The following is a 20,810-nucleotide window of genomic DNA, read 5'->3' on the forward strand; positions in this document are numbered from 1 at the left end:
ACCCCTGGCTGGGCAAGTGAGCTTAATGACTTTGCTGCTGCTGTATGTACCAAACATATGCCAGCAAGCAGCTGCCTGACCAAAGCAAAGGCTTGATGGAAGGGATTTGCCTTTAAAAAATAGGATAAGTTGGCAAAGAGCCCCACCAGAAAAGGGTTAATGGGATATATGAATTGCTACTGGGTGTAAGGGAGAGGAGCCTGGAGTCAGAGGCAACACCCCTTGTTAGGTGTTTACCGTGTCGCATCTAAACCCCTTCCATCGCATATGCAAGGCAGATGAATTACTCTGTAAATCCTATTACTCCGTGTGGATAAATCTTACATGCGAGTTAACAAGTCTGGAGAGCTGGGGAATGGAAGCTGTGAATGGATATTCTGGGATCAAAACAACCCGGCACACGGGGGCTGAGGGAAGCGATACGCGCACACACATCCCTCTTCTGGCGTCCTTCGTCCCTGATCCCATCTTGCTGGCTCACATGCCCCGCTGTCATTAAATGGAAGGGATGCAAGACACAGGGGATCACGTAGCAGGCCTTTTGGTGGCATCTAGCAGGATTTATTTCAGAGGAAGAAAAAGAAAACTTTGCTGCTGCTGTTAGCTTTGCTAGGGAATTGCTCCCTTGACGCTTCAGGGTTTGTGCACCATCAGCTTCTCATACAGATTCCAGACTTATTTTACATTACGTCCAGTAGTTTTATAGCCGTAATATACAGTGTGTGCACACTCACACGCACAGCATTTTCCTTCAGCAGTGAAGTTACTGAAGGTAAGTTGAGCACGGCAGAATATGAGCAACAAACCTGTAGGAAAAAAGCTGACTGGTTTACAGCTATTTGGGACGCTCTTAACCAAAAGCCCAAGAACTCAGAACTGCCTCTGGAAAGAAAACCTGTGCGATGGATAGGGGAATACAGCACTCAACGCTGCCTGTGAACGAGGTTTCCTGTGCAAAGACACCCTCCTCACAACTGCTCAGACTCACAGACACAGCATACACCCAGTATACTGAGCCCTGCGAAGAAACCAACCCAGCGAACGAGCTGCAAGCTGCGTAGACCTCCAAGCTGTTCCACTGTTTTTTTCCCCCAACCTTTCAAAAGCTGTATCCATTTCCCCTCGCTTCCGGGCACAAAAATAAATAAATAAAATTAAAAGCCAGAGTTTCCCAAAAGAACTTGCCCGAGAGTTCCTGCAGCACCGGGGATAAAGTTTTTGCAGAGGTACAAAAAGAAGTGTGGGGAGATCAATGGAACATCTGGCAAGCACAGCTGGATCCCTTTTTGATTCCTCTATTGATACTGCAGGGCTGGTGGAAAACCTACATTTGCGAGAGCTGGCTACACAAACAGATCTTTCCCCCACTGAAATTCTTTTGATCCAGAGCACTATGCAGAGGAGAGCGGTTGCAAATGGTTTTCAAAAGCTTTGCAATTTTTGATATTAAAGCACAAACACACGCGTGGAGCCTGTTTGTAAGCAGCTGCTGCTGCAGTTCGAGACGTACAATAACACACGCTTTTACAGAGACGTACACGCACACACGTACATAGTACCACATCTATACGTTGCACATACACAGAAACAGACACACGTAAGAAGAAGGAAAAGTTGGCAAAATGCCCTACCTGAGGATGGCCGTATCCCCCTGCCTCACGGTGATGTTATCGGTACCTCGGGTAAAATCCACGCTGCGGACTGGCAGCCCTGTAGGGAGAAGGCAAAGCAATCTCAGTAGGACCAGTGGTAATTGTTTCCGATCAGGCTGAGCCCTTGCTACCATGGCTGGTCTCGTTGAGTTTCACTGTCTGTACTTGTCTCTCTCTCTCTCTCTCTCTCTCTGCGTATGTGGATAGATGGATGGAGAAAGAAAAACAATAGTAATAATGTACAACTCTCGCTCTGATGGACAGCCCCAGAAAGGGGAGGTGATTTCACAGTCCTTCTTAGCTGCCACTTTCTCTTGCTCTTTTCAGTCTTTTGCTGGCTTCTTTCCCCCTCTTTTCCTTTTTTTAAGGCTTTCCAAAAAGTCTTAGCACAACCTTCAATTAAAAAAAAAAAACAAAAACAGAGAGAGGAGTGTGCGTGCGTCGGCAAGGTAGATCAAAACGACACAAAAGTCAGGTAGCAAAATAATTTAAAAATAGCAGTAATTAAATCAACCCGTCTGGAGTGATGAAGAGAGGCAAGGAAAAAAAAAAAAAAAAAGGAAAAGGAACAGCCCAGCTCCTGTGCTGCTGGCTGCGCGTGTGGATGGTCCTGCTCCAGTGCGTGGCTGTGCAGCCTCCCAGCTCCCTTCCTAACCCACTTTCCCAGGCGGAGCGAGGGAGGGAGGAGGGAGAAGAGGAGGAGGAGGAGGAGGGAGGGAGCCGTACTCGTGAGACGACGGCGGCTTGGCTCCACAGCAGGAGCGAGCGCGGGAGGGGAGCGCGGAGCGGCCGCTCGCTGCCCCGTGCCCCCAGCCCCACCGACCCCATTGCCCCAGGACGGTTCTTCTGCGGTGGGACCTGGCCGAGGACGAGCGTGTGCGTGTGCATGAGAGGGGAAAGGGCTGGAGGCCAACGAGCCTGGAGAGAGGAGAGGCGATGGCGAGGGAGGGGGGCACTGCAGCGGGGAGAGGGGACGTGGAGGGGAGAGGGCTGGGGGAGAGGGAAGTCGGGGGGGGGGGAGGAGGGAGAGGCAGAGAGGGAAGGGGATGGGAGAGGAAGAGGAGGATGGAGGAAGGATGGGGGGAGAGGAAGAAGGGACTGGAAGAAGAAGCGGGCAGCGAGGCAGAGAGAAGGCAGGGGTGGCTGGGGGAGGTAAACGGAGGGAGGCCCAGGGAGCGGGGTAGGAAGGATGGAGGACGATACAGCGAATATTGACGAGAGAAAATGCAGAGAAAAGAGAAGGGAGGGGGGTGCAAAGTAGCTGTGGCCAAAAGTGCAAACAACTTGGCTTTGCGGCCCAAAGCCGCAAGCTCGCTGATTTAAAGAGGAGCTTTATTGGCAACTGCCCTTGCAGCCTCAAACCGTGCTTTTTTTCCCTCTCAGACTTTCTCTCCCCAGATAAACAGTTGCACATCGCTCCCTCCTCCTCCCTCCCCTCCATCCTTCCCTCCCCCCCACCTCCTTTCCCAGCCTTTGAGGGATGGCCGGCAGACAATGCTGGTATTGAGTTGCCCGCAGTGTGAATGCTCAGCCTGTCCTCCCCGAGTGCCAGCACCCACAGCTGAGCCCGGAGCCCTGCGGCAGCGCTGCCCGCCGGGAAGGCTCCCAGAGCGCACATACCATCACCATCACCGGCATCGTCGCGAGAGAAGGGAGATTAAATTAATGGAGAGGAATGAGCCGTATGTTTCACTGCTGACGATGCCTGCCTGCCGTTCTCCCCCAGCCCGCGCTCTCCTCTGCCTGCCGGAGGGATGAGGGGATGCTCCGAGGGATGCTCGGCTGGCGTAACCCTTCTGTGGCCGAAGCTCAGCGGGGCTGGCAGGGGGCAGCGGGGATGGGGGAGCAAAGAGGGGTGGCCAGAGACGTGGGTGCAAGAAAAGCTGAGGGAACTCTGCTACGAGGTGCTGCCCTGTGTGGTCACAGCACTGCTGCATGCGCGTGCGGGAGGGGAAAGCGCAGGTCCTGAACACTGCCTGCCTCACTTCTGGCCCTGGAGGCTCCTGGGGACATGGTGGACCCAAAATCAGGAGATGTAAGCAATGGTTCCATGTCCTGCAAATGGCCACTCGGGACCAGATGCACCTAGCTCCGCGTCCTGTCGCTGAGTGCAGCCTGGAGCCAACGCACGAGCACAAGGCGAGCTGCAGTGACACTGCCCATGAGCACTTCTCTAATTTCCAGTGATTTGTGGCTATGGCATGTCCCAAGCCAGTGGCAGTGTCTTTGTAGTTAATGGCCCTCGATTGATTTTCTTCTTCCAGGAATGCGTCCAGTCCTTTCTGAACCCCTAGGAACTGACCCCTGCAGTCTCGGTATGGAAAGGCCATGCTGTCTATGAGTACTTAAACAATCCCCTCATGTGTTAAAAGCCCACAAATTAAGGACTAAGGTCATGACACCACTGCTCCAGTGTCATGCAAGCAGTGGCAAAAGAGATGACTGCTTTGTATTCAAGCCAAGGGAGTAAGCAGATTCAGATATTTCCCCTACAGGAGACCCGGTGTGCATGGCACCAGAGAAGGGGAGCAATGAGTAGGAGCTGGGTGTTAATCCATGCACTGGGCATTCCCAAACTACTGCAAAGAGAGATCTGGTTGATGAGGGTGTCACTGTGAAGACGACTGTGGTGCTGACAGACTGCTCCAGTGAGATGGGCAGTGCTACCGAGATGCCATGGCACTGGTGGCATCCCAGGTGCAGTGCAACGGGCACCACCAGGAGGACACCTCTGTGGCTCTTGTTGCAGAGCTTGAGTACAGCTGAGACCCAGTCCCACATGAAGTTACCAATGATGGAAATGCACCCCTCCTGCAAGTCAAAAGGTTGCATGGATCCATTTCACAAGGGTCTTCCACATATGTTTCATCTACATCTAATAAGACCTATTGTATGTTAATTAAATGCCAGTGGAGTAAGGAAAACATATTTGTCGAAGATTAACTATTATGTAATGCAAGAAGCATCTGCCACCCAACTGCTAGAGCTCACTAAATATTTCCTTATCTCAGAGTATTTACTTAGGAGGCAATAACTATCCAGTTAAATCTAAATTTAATGCTTAGTTAAATATACTTCATGGAAAGTGGCACCAATATGTTTTATATAGAGAGTGACAGAGGGGGTTTTGGGGAGGGAAAAGGCAGGAATCCTGCCCCCAAACCCCTTTTAACATCCTGACTCGAGGTGGGACTACAAAATGGGGTGCATCACAGTGACCTCGGAGGCTCCTCTCCACTGAGATGGAAGGACAAGTGAAGTCTTTATCTTCTTAGACACTTATACAATCCTCATTAGAACCACCTTAGCATACCTATTTAATAATAATAATCATAATAATCAGAGAGATGAGGATGAAATTCCCTTGAGTGTCTTGTAAACCTTGGGGAAAAAAAACAACTCCAAAATTGATAGGCCGTATTTGCTTTTAGAAACATACAGAAGTAAAAGTAAGGGGTTGTGTGGGTGTAAAAGTCCAAACAAGCAGGAATCACACAAATCCTAGGAGAGATCCTCACAAGTAAAATAAATAACGTTGTGTGTTTTTTTGTTTTGTTTTGTTTTTGGCGTGTGCTCCCAGAAGAAATAACTCTCTGGACCCATCTCCCCCTGCTGGAAGCAGATAATGAAAACAGCAGGTCTGCCTTCTAACTTTCCTACCTTCTAAAACCCTGAGGGAAAATTCAAGTAAACAATCAGACCAAGCACACCACAAACGTGTCCTGCCACCTTTTAACGCTATTTACCAACACTCTGTAGGTGCAGGACTGGCAAGCCAAATTTTGCCAATATGCAGTGGAGGAATGGATGGGGCAGAGCCCAGTCCTGCAGCTACGTCACTCAGCTCCAGTGCAAAACACACCCTGTTGGCCCACAGCAACGCTCTTTGATGAGGGCAGGTTGTACGGCACCACCAAAGGCATGGCAGGAACACCTGGATGGCAGGTCTAGGGAGCTGTCTGCGCTGTGCGTGCAGGATAGCTCTGCATGCAAGCTGAAGGGAAAACAGCAACACAAGCAGACACAGCCTGGCTAGCCTCACTTTCCCCAGCTTTGAGGGAAATGTGTTAAAGATATCACAGCCAGGGCCTCTTGGCTGCCCAAGGAAGAGACCCTCCATGCTGGCCCAGGTAGGCAGCTTCCATGGAAATATGCAGCACTGAGATATTGTCACCCAGGTCACCTCTGTCTACCTGTGTAGCAGCTCTGTTTTTGAAACACCCAGAATCTGACCTTGTGAAAGCCTGAAGTGCCACCGGCTTTTGATGGAAAGCCAGCAGAAACTAAAAGCACAGAATCCAGCCACAAATAGGGATGGGCTATTTTGTGTTTGAGGTGTCTAAAGGCAAAGAATGATGCACAAAAACTTAGAATCACAGAATCATTAAGGTTAGAAAAGACCTTTGAGATCATCCGGTCCAACCATCGCCCTACTACCAATGTCACCCACTAAACTCCAGGCAATGCCAGCTGCAGCAGCCATTTGTATGATGGGGATGGCTGCCCTCGAGGAGAGCTCATCAGCTCTCTCCACAGCCACAAAATGGCAACTGTTGTCACTTGACTTTCAATGACTACCAAAAACACTGAAACTGGTGACTTGTTCCCAAATCTCAGTAGAATTGAGGAAAAGACATTTCTGAAAAAAAAAATATATAAAAGAGAACTGCTCACACACACAAGCCTCCAGACTCACGTCCCACACGATTGCTGTAAAGGGAGTGTACAACTGCTCCGCCAGCAGAGTCCAGGCACCTAGGGACTTTATCCAGGGTATCTACAATGATGAGTGACAACATATGATGTTTTGTGAGCTATAAAATGTTTAGTCAAGATACACTGCTGTACTCAGCAGCAGAGCCTGCCCAAAGCTTCTCAGGCATGCAGAGAAAATACAGCTTTGTTGTGCTGGCAGAGGAGTTATGGAGAGGAACACGGAAGAGACAAAGGGGTTTCAGTACATGGGGAGGAAGATTAAAGGACTGTGGCAAGGCAGTGATGATGTCTCCTTCCTCTCATCCTTCCTGTACCTGCAGATCCTCCCTGCACACATTTCTGCCCTGATGACTAAGGGCTGCGTCCGTTTTATTAAGCATCTACGTTTCACTCGCCTTTGCTTCCTGGGAAACAGGGAGCCAAAGAAGGAGGAGAGGAGAAGCAGGGCCAGAAGAGAGGTGGAAAAGCCTTTGAATACAGCAGTTACCTCTACAGGCAAACTGAGGAAGAAGTAGGCTTTGAATGGCAAATCCCCATCTCCTCAGACTCAGAGAATTCCCCTAGGCCATACTCTGTCCATTCCTTCAGCTATACCTGCCTGAAACAGTGGCCTCCAACTATACCAAGCCAAAGAGTCTGCTAGAAAGGGAGGATGCTTCCATGAGGCAACTGAAAAGAATAGTCTGCTGAGGGCAGGAAGCTGTCTACCAAACTTCATCCTGTGCAGGCTGGAATATCAATGCCACTTATTCAGATCCCCAAGGCGCTTACAGAAAACAGGTTATATGGAAACATTCTGCAGTCTGAGGAAATATAAGCCTATGATAGCTCTCATACTAGAATTAACATTTTCAGTATGTGCTTTATTAAAAAAAAAAAAAAACACTTTTTACGGCTACTTTGCAATTCTATAAATTAATCCGTCTTTTGAATCTGAAAATCAAATCTTTTGAATCTCAGCTTAGTCCTGAGACACATAACAGGGCATGTATTGTAACCAGACCAAGCTTCCTCTGAACTAAGGACCTCATCAGGAAGAAGGATTTAGTGCATCAAGAGCACTCAGAGATAGGTCATAACGGTGGGTGAAAACATGCAGGCACAATACCTCTCTGTAACTGTGGTCACTGAGCTGTAACAGAACCTCCTCCTGTACAAGAACAATAGCTGATTTTCACCAATTTGTAACCTTGTTACTATGCAATCAATCTGGCTTCACAATCGATCACCTCAGTGTGGACAATTTAGAGGCCAAGGGCCAGGTTCTCAATTGCCTTAAGCTGACGTATCACCCCTGCAGTTGAAAAAGCTCTGCTGATTTCCACCAGCTAAACATGAGGCCTTGAGTTTTGAAGTTCATCTGCTTCTGCATTGCCTGGGTGGAAAACTCTTATCACTTTTGCAAGAGAAAACCTTGTTTAACTGGTTAAATGGATTTTGTGCTCACTGAGACTTCTCAGAAAGTTTTGCCTTTAGTTAAAGGCTAAATCTGATGCTTGGAGAAGAGGAAAACAGCAGCCCAAAGGTGACTTTTTCAGCAGGATATGACCAGGTGGCATTAAATAATTAGCATTGCAACTGGTTTTTGGCCTTGATTACTGGTTGCTACCACAGCATGTGCTTGTAGAACTGTGAAGTCACTGGGAACAGGTCCTTCCTATTTATGAGGAGCAAGAAGTGGGGAGAGCTTCACTTTTAGACAACAGTTGTCCTTTTGGCCTTACAAATGCAACAAGCATAGAAGCAATGAGTAGTACAGGGAACATGGTGCTGCATTTTCCCTGAATCATCACCTATTCTCAGTGACTTCCCCAGTGACACCTCAGAGCTGGGCTTGGCAGCTGCCGTGGGTCAGAGGGTGTCCAACCACTTCAAAACCAGGATAGGCCGCGCAGCTTGGAGGCCACCACTGAGCAGCTGAGTTGGGGGCCCCGGTGGTCGACGGCCTGGCCTCCTTTCCCAGGAAAGGCCGGATAACAGGGAGAACCGATCCCGGCTCTGACGTGTCTTATGGGGACATGACACGTTGACCTGCACTTTCAAACATGGCGACGCCAGTAAGGCATACCAATCAAGGCAAGCGGTCTGTCCTTCCCATTGGAGACAGCTTCAAGATCTCTGTTCTTTTTACACATTTGGGAGTAAAGTCATCGCTTCACCCATGTCAAGTAACACTTGAAGAGTCAGGCAGAGCCAGGCTTCAACCCTTCAGATCTTTAAACGCTTCACTTCCCACAAAAATGCCTGGAAAGGCGGGAGCTCTATCTTCTTAGGCCTGGCATCCCCCCAGAACATTCCTCCCAGTACTGGTGAATATCCACAGCCCTCAATAGAAGAAACTAGGACTGAATTTACAGAAGGATGTTTGAGTAGTTAAAAGTCCCTCCCAACATACAAGCAGAAAGATGGTTGGGATGTTCTACGAGGACTTGGGAGACCTCCAGCTCCAATTTCCGCAGTGTCTTTGGGTAAATTACTTAACGAGGCATTCACAAAGGTGTAAAAAGCTAATCTCCCTAGACTCATTCTGCCCTCAGAGAAATAATCTTCTCTTGAGGGCACTTCAGAGCAGATGCCTAATTTAGCTGTTTAAAATTGTCATGTCTCTCAGGGCGTGTCAAAGTTTCCATCTCTGCAGGGGAGATCCTAACACACCCTGAGCTTCCAACAGGATTCAAAGGATGAAGCACCAAAGACTGCAAGGCAGTCTGACAGTGCAATAAAACAAACAAACAACAACAAAAAAAACAGTCCCTGCAAGCCACAGTCTACAAAACACACCAGGAAAATTTGTGATTTATTTCTAACATGCTCATTAACAGGCCCCAAAATGACTGTCTGGCAGTTGCAAAGGGTGTTGTGATCACAGCAGACAGGAATCCTATACAACTCAGAGGTGGTGAAACCCATTTTGCTGAGCCTCGCTGTATATTCGATGACCTGATCTGGCGTGGAGCTCTCCACACAATACTAATGGATGAGAATAATCATTCTGACAGTGATGATTCGGAACAGAGCTCCAAAGTCTTGCTGAAATGATACATGCTACACATTCATCATCACCAGAGAATTAATTTTATTGTGAAAAATAGAGTGCAGCAGGCTGTTGTGCTGAGCGTTTTCTTGTCCATTACAGAAGCTCCCACATAGCTTTTATGAAACTTAAACTGAGGCCTTCAGAGAGACAAGAAAGATTCTCAAGATTTGTGATGCTATCAGGAGAGCAGGCACCATCAGAAAGTCTCACGCACAACAAGCTGAGAGATAAATGCGTATGCAAAAATTTGGAGAAGGGTCCCTCTGAAACTATGACCTGCCTGAAATCCAAGCTTCTGAAAACACAATCATTTCACTGTGTTCAGATCTGAAAATGAGGAAAACATATTCTTAAAATGTCCATTTTTTCAAGATGTCAAGCCAGAAGAATCCCTCCACAGTCTCAGTATCATCTTATAGACTACAAGTTAGGGACACCTCTGCATCACTGTATAGAGCTACTGCCTTCTTATTCTTTTGACATATACTCCCTAATGTTTCAGCTTTTATTTTCCCCTTTCCCACACTTATTTTCTGCTTTTTTTCTCCTTTCTCCTTATCCTGATACTTTCAAGTTTCTCTGCCTTTTCTAGGTTGCATCCATGTCCTGTTTCTGTCAGGGACAGCCATACTAATAGGTTTTAAAGCTGCGAGGGACTTCTCAGATCATCCTGTCCAGCTACCTCCCCCAAGCCCTGAAAACTCGCCCATTTCTTCTGGCAAGAAGCCACAACTGTTGGTAGAGACAAGGTGCCAGGGCACCATGTTAAAGACAAACTCTCAGCTTTGGCTTATGCACCTCCAGTTGCAGAGATCTACCTTTGTTCAGTGGGTTTAATTATTAATTACACACACACACACCAGGTCAGGAATTTCTCATGTTATTTTAAGTACAAACTTATATTTCCTTTATCATCCAGCCACTGAATCAAATTATGATTGTTTGCTTAGATAAAATAAATGGTCATCTAGTGACAGAAACCCTCTCCCCGAACGACAGAGTAGTACCTATTTGAGTCTCGCTTTGTACCACTCTTCTTCCTAGTTAAACACTTTGCCAAAAGCCCCTAGCACCTCATGCCAGGGAGGGAAACATGGTGTTGTCAACAGCCTCAAAGGGAGCTGGCAGATGCCAGTTTCATAGCACTGTCCTCAGGATGAGGCCAGAAAGCACACAGGTAGGGGCCAGGAGTGGGAACTTTGGGTCCAAGCAAAAAGCACGGGGAAGGGAGAAGTAGAAGTAGCATGAGGAAGGATGGAGGACCTGCCTGCCCACTGAGAGGTGCAGGAGTAAGTTTCAACGCTGCTGAAGGTGGGCTGGCTGAGTGACCCATGCATCCTGAAGCAGAGGCCTGAGGGGCATTTCTAAAAGCTTGCAGGTGAGAGTAAGAACAGGCAGGTGTTCTCCTGGGGGACACAGGCAGCTGTGGGAATTCAACCTCTCAGACCCAGCCCCAACCCCCAAGGTGCTAGCAAATGCATCCCCTTCTAACAACAATTTGCTCAGCTCAAACAACCTGTTAGATCCAGCAGCTTGCTGGGGTTTATGACTGACTAAGCCAACTGCCCAAACAGAAACGGAAGCATTTTTTTTTCCTCTGAAACCTCTGGGGATTGGTGCATAGTCCTGGTCTTCAGTGACACTTCATTACCTTCCTAATTTATACAACACACCGGTATTTTTGGAATAATGTAACGAGCTTGCTAGCTTCTTCCTGCAGGCAGAGATCAGAGGAGGACAAAGAGCAGGTTGGACAGAGCACCGTGGCAGCTGGTGGAACAAAGGCAGGTGATGTGAAAAAATCTCTACAGTTGGATCAGACCAGAGCAGCGTAACGAGATAAAAAAAAAAAAAGCCCCTCAAAACCTCTGATGATGAGGAGAAGCTCTGAGTAGGCCATTTCCATGCTTCATTACTTGCCCTCTGATATACAAATGGACTGGTAAATAAACCCCTGATACCAGACCTATGGTACTTGTGGGTGAGGCTACCTCAGGTGCCCTCACGGAACGGGTGTCATTGATTACTTGTGAGTCAAAGTCATCGTCTGTAAGACCCTTTCAAAATATTCTGTCTGCAATAAATTGCCCTGCCCTTGCCAAATGGAAGTGAGAATCCAGCAAGGGCTTGAATTTGTGAAATGGATGGCTTTGAGTCCCTCTAGCATCTGTCTCTGAGCTTCGGGTAGGACAACCACTTTTACATAGTCACATGAATAAATGGCAAAAAATCATTTAGTAAAGGTGCTTTCTGGGTGGTGAGTGCATATCACAAAGGAGGTGGTAGGAAAGCCTTTTATAGGTAAGAAAACGCTGCCAAATGCAGGCAGTTACCTACAAAAGTCTTAGTCTTTAAAACATACTCATCTGACAGGGGTCTGTGGCAGAAGGAGCCTAAAACCGAAAGAATTTCCCCATTAAAACCTTCTAAGAGTGTAGGAGATGTCAAGAGAGATCTTGACAGGTAGAGGCCCCTTGGAGGAATCCTGGCCCCAATACAATCAGGAGCTTTGCCACTGATTTCAGTGGGGCTGCGATTTCACCTCCTGAGTCCACCTCTCACCCTCAGTCCCTGTAAATTCCTCTTGTCTGGAGAATGAGCATAACTCAGGAAAAATGAAGCAAATATGGAAATTAAAGCATACCTTCAAATTCAAATCCATTTAACTGAATTACAGCAATTTTCCAGTAAGTTCATTGCTCGTCAAAGCGAGAAACAAACAGTGAATCTGACTGACCTCAGACAGACCTGGCATAAGCAAATGAAGTGCAAATTTCTACTGCTTCCAGCTCTGTCAGGATACCCCTGTTCTGTCCATCAACATCACCTAGTATTCCTGCCCACTCTCCCCATCTGCTGACGTAGCTAAGTCCTGAAAAGACGAAGCTGCTATTGCCCATGAATTTTTAATGTTGCAAGGAAAAGTCTGCAGGAAGAAGAATATTTGGTGGCATTTACTCCCTGTGATCAAAGCCATTTTGTGTCTCTCGTGTGATATTATTAGAACGCAATACAAAGTGGAAGAAGTATTCAGACTAAGGTTCCTATTCAAGAAACACATTCTTCAGAGGAGAATGCAAGAACCAGTGCCAGCAGGAAGCCCATAGTTTTACAGCACCTCTCTGCCCACGTGTATCTGCAGGGAATCACATAACAGAAAGAGCCTAGTGGGTCCTTAAAGCCAGTTCTCTCGTTATCACAAGCACGATGCTCTAAAACTCCTCCATTCACCTCCACATGCTTCCCAACACCCAGAAAGATTTTATGGCCAGCAGTAAGAAACCCAAATCTAAAGAAGTAACATGCCACAGAAAGAGCTATATTTTAGGTCTCTGCTGTCGGTGGTATTTATTAAATAATTCTCCCAGGGAATGACTGGAAGAAGACTCCATTCCAAAAGCAAAAGGCAGCTGCTAGCAGGGCTAGGACTAGGGTGAATCTAGTTCTAAGGTTCTCGTGCTCCCAAACCCAGCATTATTTCTGTGCTGTGTGCATGCTTGGGACATGCCAAGCAACCACCTGAAAGACTGTAATGCCACAAAGCCTGCTTAAAAGCTCCTTCTGTCCTATCACTAGCTAGGCCAATCCTTCAGTGCCAAGAGGCAAATGAAGACCTTACAAGGAAGATCTGTTGAGCATCCAGTAAGGAGAAAGGGAATTCTTAGCTTGTAGAAAGGAGGATGTTGGGGTTGAAACAGATTTAGCAGTCTTGACGAATGCCAGGTATTTTCCACTCCTCCCCTCTACTAAAGGGCGCCATGGAATAGTTTGTTTGAAAAGCTTCACCCACTGACTTCAAACAAACTCTCTGCATGTCCTTGACAAACACGGACACAAAAAATATTTTATTAGCAAATATCTTTGGCAACCTAATGCTCTGTAAATACAAATTGTCATGTCTTACTCCTATCCTTCAATCAACAAGGAAATTTAGACACCAAGAGGCCTAACTTACCAAGCTCCTAGCCACAAATGCATCCCATGCAGATCACCTCCACCGTTACTTGAGAACTTCTGAAACAAACTTGCCTGTTGTTGGTAAGTGTTTAATGAGTGCTTTATGAAAAGCAGAGGCTTTGATCACATTATAACTATGATAGCACTGGGAATACATTGCTCATACTAGCTGAAATGTTTGGCCTCTGCTCCATGGATGAAAGACTGAGACACTCGTGAGCAAGGGATGGATATCTGTGCAAAAATATTTGCCCACTGTGTCACTCCACTGATGCTACAGGATGCATGGCCCCTCACTGTAAGCCATCATGTAAACACATTTGCACTGCTATCATAGAAGCAAGGGAACCGCAACTGGAGTCCAAGTGAAATGTAAGCATCTGGGTGAAAATAATGTCTAAATGAATGCTAACAGCAGTCATGCAGGTGTTTACAGAGGTCACAAAAAGCCTCCACATAGCTCCTGCTTGCTAATATGTCCTTCTAAGATGGACTCTGATAAGGGCTACATAATGGACAGCTCTTTCTATGCCACTGTACAAATGAAAAAGTGGCTTACTCTTGCTGGCACAGAGAATTGCCCAAAGGATTTAGGTTTCACGCAGGGTGAACTCTCCCCACTCCACTTACACAGCACTACAAAGCTGTGGGTCATGTACTGGGCAGTGCGAGTACATAAAGGAAGAGACTCTGGGGACAGAGGGGCACTGTGCAGATTGTTGTGGAAAGGGGCATAAGATACCATCATACCATGTGTGTGTATGCATGTACGTGTGAGTGAGCAAGGTAAGACTGGCAAATATGCTATTCCAACCTGAACAGAAAACCACACAAGTTTTAACCTTTATGTTCTGTCTGCCAGGAAATAGTGCTCACAAGAAAGCAAAATAAATCAGCACAGACAGAAAGGACAGAAAAAAACTCTTTCAACTGGAGAACAAGTCTTCCTTATAACTTCCAGTACGACTCTCAAGCTCTCAAAAGATCTCCTCACCCCCAAGAGCCAATCTTAAAAAACATGCTGTTTGAGCACCTTGGCCAGGAAAGTGACAATGTCTTGATGACTGGGGAACATGCAGTTAGTTTTTAGTTTACTACAGGTATTCAGCCCCCAACACAAAGATTAAGGATGCCCCTTAGCACCCCACCCATAAGCTTTCACAGAGTGAAGTCAGGCCCCTTTTTTCTGGTTCCTGTAATATCTTTCCATAAAGCTGCCATGTGTTTGAATAGCTGTATGGGAGATGGATGGAGTTGAATATACAGAGAGACATATTTCGTGATTGGAATATGATTACGGAGCTAATGAAGCTCTAATGGCAAGCCCAAAAACAGAGTGCAAGCTGCTCAACTTTGTCTCATTCCCTGAATCCAGCAGTTAAGGACAACTTTCCCCAGCAGGTTATATAGCTCGTATTTCCCGACTATGTTGCCAGTGCAGAAGAGAATGCCAAATTCCAGCATCCCCCAGAAAGATGCAAAGCTGTTTTGATGACTCATCTGGCAACCACAGCAATTAAGTCACATTAATAGCAAGTCAGAATAGAAAACTTTGGAAAGTTAAGGTAAAATGAAATAAAGTTTAAGACTAGGAAGTGTTTCAGAGAAAAAATAAAAATGAAGTATTATTCAGAGAATCTGCAAAAGCAGAATCTGCAAAAGCAGATTCTCTCCTTTTGTATTAGGTCAACCAGAGAAATGATTAATGCTTTCTGATTTTTTAATAAGTCTTGGAATATAAGCAATGAGAAATAAAAAAGAAAAACAATTTAAAATAATCTTCTTATTCCCTCACCAGATCTTCTGAACAGGAAATAGAGGAAGCCCTTTGTAAGGCTTACATTCTTCAGAAGAAAGGAAAACTCCAACCAAGGACTGCTTTTAGGATTTTAACTTGGCATGGATGTTCTTTTGAACAAAATTACTCTTACTTGCCCTGTCCATAGTGGGATTTAGGAAGTGCAAAGAACATGCATTTAACTAGCTAACGTATTAACAGCTTAGCACAAATAAGGCACTATGTTTCCATGATGTATTAAAAATCAGTTAAACCTTGGGCTACTTCCCGCCATTATGCTTAACAGATGTTGAAGTCAGACTGCCTGGTTTTCATTAGGCTGTTAATACATGCCCCCAAAGACAGCTTCACCTTAAAGCTCCCGTGAGAAAGATATAAAGGTTTAGCTCTGTTGGCAAACCCAGCTGAAGTTGACATAATGCTGATACTGCTGTAACGTACTTCCTATCTCTTCATTCCCCCAGTAAACACTCTTGGCAAAAAGATTACAGGGCCACAGAACTGCTCCTGCACTTTGGCTCTCCCAGCCTCACATTTCCTCAAGCCTATGTTTAGAGGAACAAAAGGTTATGGCATGGTTCTGATCCTGGACCCAGGGAAGCGGAGACCTGCCGGTAGGCTGGCGGCAATTCAGCTGCTGCATGGCAATTCGGGCAGACAAACTGAGGCTCATCCTGAAATTGTCTTGCTTTTGGTTCATGACTTCTGACCGTAGGGTAGGAAAGAAGATGCTACCTGCCCCAGTCCCTTCCTGAGTCCAGCTGGATTTTTCTTTCCTAAATGAAAATATCTGCCAGGATTCCCCCAAACCTGCAAGCTACTTTTAGATAATCCCAAACTGCATTTTCAATATTAATTCCAAGATTTCCTGCCTTTACCAAACAATAAAACTTGAAATATACCCACTGCCCCTTCAGAATAAGGGCTTGGTCCCCACATAGAGTCTTCACTTGCTGTGTGGTGTTTCTCTGTGCAATTCCCAGAAGGAGAAGTGGTGCTCTTCCTTCCGCCCTTTTCCTTGCTCAGGCAGGACAGTCACATGGATGTCAGCAGTCCAACGTCACAGAGTCTAAAAGAGCCTCTCGAGGCCCTGGTGACACATTTGCCTTGTGTGTTTCCTCTGCTTTACAGCTGACTCACACGAAGAGCCACCAGGACAGGAAGAATCACGATGTATGATCTGTTCAAGAGCTTCCTAATCCGTAGGCAACAACCGAGCAGGAACTGCAGCGATGGGGCAAATCTTTCTGCTTCATACCGATAAAACCCGATGCAGTATTACTGCCTGATGCATCGTGGGCTTCTGCATGACAGACCTCCCACCCGCAAAATGGTGGAAGATACATACAACGCCGGTGCAGCCGTGGGACTCCACAGCCTACCTGCCCGCCTTGGGTGAGGCCACGATCCACTGGCGGGGCTGTGGCACCGCCAGGATGACGGAGAGAAGAGAGCAGAGCCTCTCAACCACAGCTCCCCTGAGAGGCAGCGGTACTGCCAGGTACACGACATTTGTCTGAGCTGAGCTGGTTTGAGCTGACTGGGAATGCAACGCTTCGTTTAGATCTTTCCAGACACCAAATAACACGTAATGCAAATAAGTAACGAGAACAGCAATAATAAAAGAGGTAAAACTCACGCCGTTCACAATTTTATGGAAACTGCTTTGTCCATTTTAAAATGTTGTGCACAGCAAATTTCAGAGCATCTCACCCTTGCTAGCAAAGCCTTACTGCTTTCTCTCTATTATCTAGCATCTGGAGCTTCCATCTCACTCCTCATTACTGCCCTGCTACTAACATCCTGTACACATGCGGCAGATTTGAACTTCCATCAGAGAACCATAGCATCTGCTGAACATGGAGAGGGTTTTTTAAAAACAATTAAAAAATAAGTATCCGATTGCTTCTAGGAAAGCTACGGACAGGACAACATCTTAAAAATAAAACAACAGCACCGGCTGAAAACTGGCAGTCACTCCATCGGTATGACAGAATAATTAAAACAAGTACGACAATAATTAGCACTTCTATAGTTCTTTTCATCCGTGGATATCAAAGCACTTCACAGAAAGAAGTGCAACTACCTCCATTTCCAAAGCTGAGCTCCGAGAAAAACAAATCAGGATTTTTTTCCTTGTGGAAAATTCCAACAACTTCATCACTGGCTTTCATTCTAAATTAGAGTCAAGCACTGAAATATTTTTTTCAAAATTTTCCAAAATGAAGAGTGCTTAAAAAAAAAAAAAAAAAAGGAAAAGCAACCAAGGTTGATGGGGAAATTTTAGTGTTTTCAAATGAACCAAAACGTTTTGCCCCTCTGAATTTAGTGCATTTTGTTTTGAGTCTCTCAGCAGTACACTGCATCTGCCTCTGGGAAGGGAATGCCTCATGGGAGCTGTAGTTCAGGCTTCCCCACTGAACTTGATAACTCTATTAGTTCGGCACTGCCTGCCCCCATCCTCCCCTAAGGCTGCACCTACCTATCCTGATGTTCTGCAGAAAAAAACCCCAAAACTATTTCTTACTGCCTCTACTGAGTTTGCGAATGGGAAGCACTGACTGCAGCAAGGAGGGCTGGACGATTTAGCGAAGAAGTAAAGGCAAAGCCCAACAGCCTCAGCAGATAATTTCATGCTTTAGAAGCCAGCCTGGCTCTCGCTTCCTATGAGTCAGGAAAGCATCCTATACTAGATTTGGCTTTTTGGATTACTTCTCTTTTGGGACGAGTTCTTTCAGGTCAAGCCTGTGACCAGGGAGATGAAGGAGTGAGTTTCTGCTGCTGGTGTTGCCTTGGGTTTATGCCCCCAACTAGCATGGTCATCAGGACCATTTGCTTGCAGATTTGTTCTTTCAAGGACCTGCCTGTCTAGAATTGGTGGGGAAAAGGAGGAAAGTCTTGATTGCTACTTACAGACATTGCGCCTCAAACCAAAGCTGCTAATTTAACTTGACAGAAGCTCGTGACGGCGTACATACAGACGGTTACTGATGGGCACCCTTCTCCACGCAGGATGCATAGTTTTAGTACTGGTAACGGCACAGGACTCCTCTCCACTACCACAACATGGAGCACAAGGAGCTTCCTCTCCAGGGAGGTAGGAAATGTGTACGGGGACCAGAGGGACCTGAACAAGGTGCTGCTGTTCTAGGAAAGCACATTTAGTGCATTTCCAGAACGGGCCTGGATATTTCAAAGCCCCACTTGTCCCCACTCCTACAAACACATTAGGGCTATTTCTTGATGATGATCCCAACGACAAGGATACTGAAGGAGGCTTTGCTGTCTAGTCACACAAGACAGAGCTGGTTAAGCTTGTGTTCTTTCCTCTGCCTGTCCCTTTAATAATTCCCGAGTAACAAAACACAGGGAGGCATAGAGGTTCATGAGGGAGAAATTAAGGGGAAGTAGTTAACGTTGCTACCAATTTAGCTAATGTTATTAAAACCAAAGATGTTTGCAGGCACAGAACATGACGCAAGAGAATAGCATCGGGTTCAGCCTGTTATTCATGATCTCACAAATAGCCTGGTTAACTCTTTACATCTGACCCAGTGAAACGCGATGGACAAATGTAACCAAAAAAGGGTATGTTTGTCCACCCTTACAAACATAACTTTTACCTGTATTTTCATGTACCCTATACACTTGTTGTATGTTTGTTTACCCTTACAAATATACCTTTTATGTATATTTTCATGTATCCTATACACTTTTTTTCCCCAGATGCTTCTGATACTGTGTCTAACTCTTAAACCTGACACAAAATTACCTCATTCTCGGATAGTTATTACATTAACCATTTACATGTATGTCATATCTACACCACTGCTTATTATCAACACCCAAGTTACACTTGTAGCACAGCTTAACTCCACTCAGTGTTACCATCCAAAAACAATTCCCACAAACAATCGAAGCATTCTTGCACAAAACAAACCAACCGACCTAGCACATAAGGATCCTGGAGGTTCCTGGGCAAAAGCCTAGCTCCTAAAAGGCCTCTCAGGCCCATATTTTCCTTCTTGCACATTTGCACAACTGAAGAAAGAAACAGGGCTCTCCCCACCCTTACCTGTAAGCAACATACTCTATCACTTCAAATGCTGATGGCTGCAAAGGGATTGAGGAGAAAGACAAAACTCCTCTGATGACTCGGGATGGTAACAGAGACAGGTCAGGCATTTCTCAGTTGTAGGCCAAATTCTCAGACAACTGTGTAAGTAGGGGGTGAACGACATTACTAAGGCTACATACTCTGTAAAAAGGTGGTGCTTGCACGGTAATTTGAAAATCTCCTTAATTTCTAGATCTAGCAAGTGCATAATGCCAGCATCACATCGTAAATCCCAGTTAAGAAACAGAACAGATCCTGATGCACGGAGCAGTCTTTTATACCAAAAGTAATAATCTGCATTCCTATGTCAAAACATAAATAATGTACTGGGACAGTGTCACCTTGTGGTTGTTTGCTGACATAGCGGCCAACCGAGAGGGGATGCTCTGTACCTACCCCTCCTAGCCCCTAAAAGCCTTCGCTCAGAAATGCCAGCTTTGAATATCTCCTCTGCAGGAAAACAGCACCCCTGCCACCTGCCCAGTGTGCACCCTCCACCCAGGTGTTAGCAGCTTTTGCACTATCGTCTCCTAAACCCCTCAGAGATACGCAGGCATTAAACAGCTGAGCCGGCTCCCCAGCTTACAGCGGCTACCAAAATTTGGGAGGCAGAGCCGTGAGAGGAAGGAAGCTGCTAAGTTCAGAAATAGGAGCTGGAAGGAATAAAATTCCACTTGTCCCTTTGCAAATCTGCTGCCTTGCAAGGTGCACTGCAAAAACTGGCACATCTTACTCCTAGCACTCCAGCCCTACAGAAGGCGGATTTTGAAAACACTGTTGAGTAGAAGGAAGAAAAAATAGGGCCCTAATTCAAAGTTAGTGCTAAGCAAGGAAATTCAGACACCAAACTGTGCTCTTAATGGAGAACTAATGGATGTTAATTAACCACCAATTGACAAAGAACATATTTACTGTAGTTTAACAGCTCTGCAAATAGACACAAACTCATTTACACATGTTTAAACCTTAATAAATACATTTGCAGTCATTGGCCGCTTAAGTTGATGTTCAGACTGTCCCCTATAGTAAATCTAAAGGGATACATTTGGTTGCAAAAGTTATTGCACATTAATTAAACATTAGCTCATTGCAGAAAACCAAATAAGTTGATGGTAAATGGCCTCTTTCATCAATACTGGTTTATTACACGGCTATTAAAGAGCTGCACGGAAAAAAATGAAGAAAAAACACCACTCCAAACAGCTTTCTCTCTGCACTGTCATCCCCACCTTTGCAAAGTAAGCATGTGCACGGGGCCTCCTGATAAGGGAGAGCTCCCCGGGCATCGCGCCTGGGTGAGGAGGGCCAGGATAATGTGGATTTACTGCAGGCAGTGCTCCAAGCAGCGGGTTTCTGAGGGCGATTTGATTGTGGTGGGCATGCACCAGCATTTATAAAAGTGGTTCTCAGCAGAAGGCATGGGATGGAAGAGTGTGTGGTGACACTTAAAAGGAGAGGTGGTGGGATGAATTCTTAGAGTTTTCACTCTATAAACTTGTTTCTGGCAGCCTTGTAAGCCGTTTATACTTGATT

The 20,810-nt window shown here is 46.0% G+C and overlaps 1 protein-coding gene across 5 annotated transcripts in view; it reads right to left on the minus strand.

Moving 5' to 3' along the window:
- LSAMP (limbic system associated membrane protein) overlaps window positions 1-20,810 on the minus strand; it is a 965,491-nt gene that overhangs the window by 288,852 nt on the left and 655,829 nt on the right. For 2 of the 5 annotated variants that reach the window (XM_013183738.3, XM_067003786.1), the window contains exon 2: window positions 1,632-1,710. In XM_013183738.3, the coding sequence (XP_013039192.1) occupies window positions 1,632-1,710 (79 nt within the window). Of the gene's footprint in view, window positions 1-1,631; window positions 2,152-20,810 lie in introns of those variants that run through there. The other 3 variants (XM_013183718.3, XM_067003793.1, XM_048057944.2) reach the window with 3 other exon arrangements.

Source organism: Anser cygnoides, chromosome 1, assembly GCF_040182565.1.
Source record: "Anser cygnoides isolate HZ-2024a breed goose chromosome 1, Taihu_goose_T2T_genome, whole genome shotgun sequence".
NCBI classification, from domain to species: Eukaryota; Metazoa; Chordata; class Aves; order Anseriformes; family Anatidae; genus Anser; species Anser cygnoides.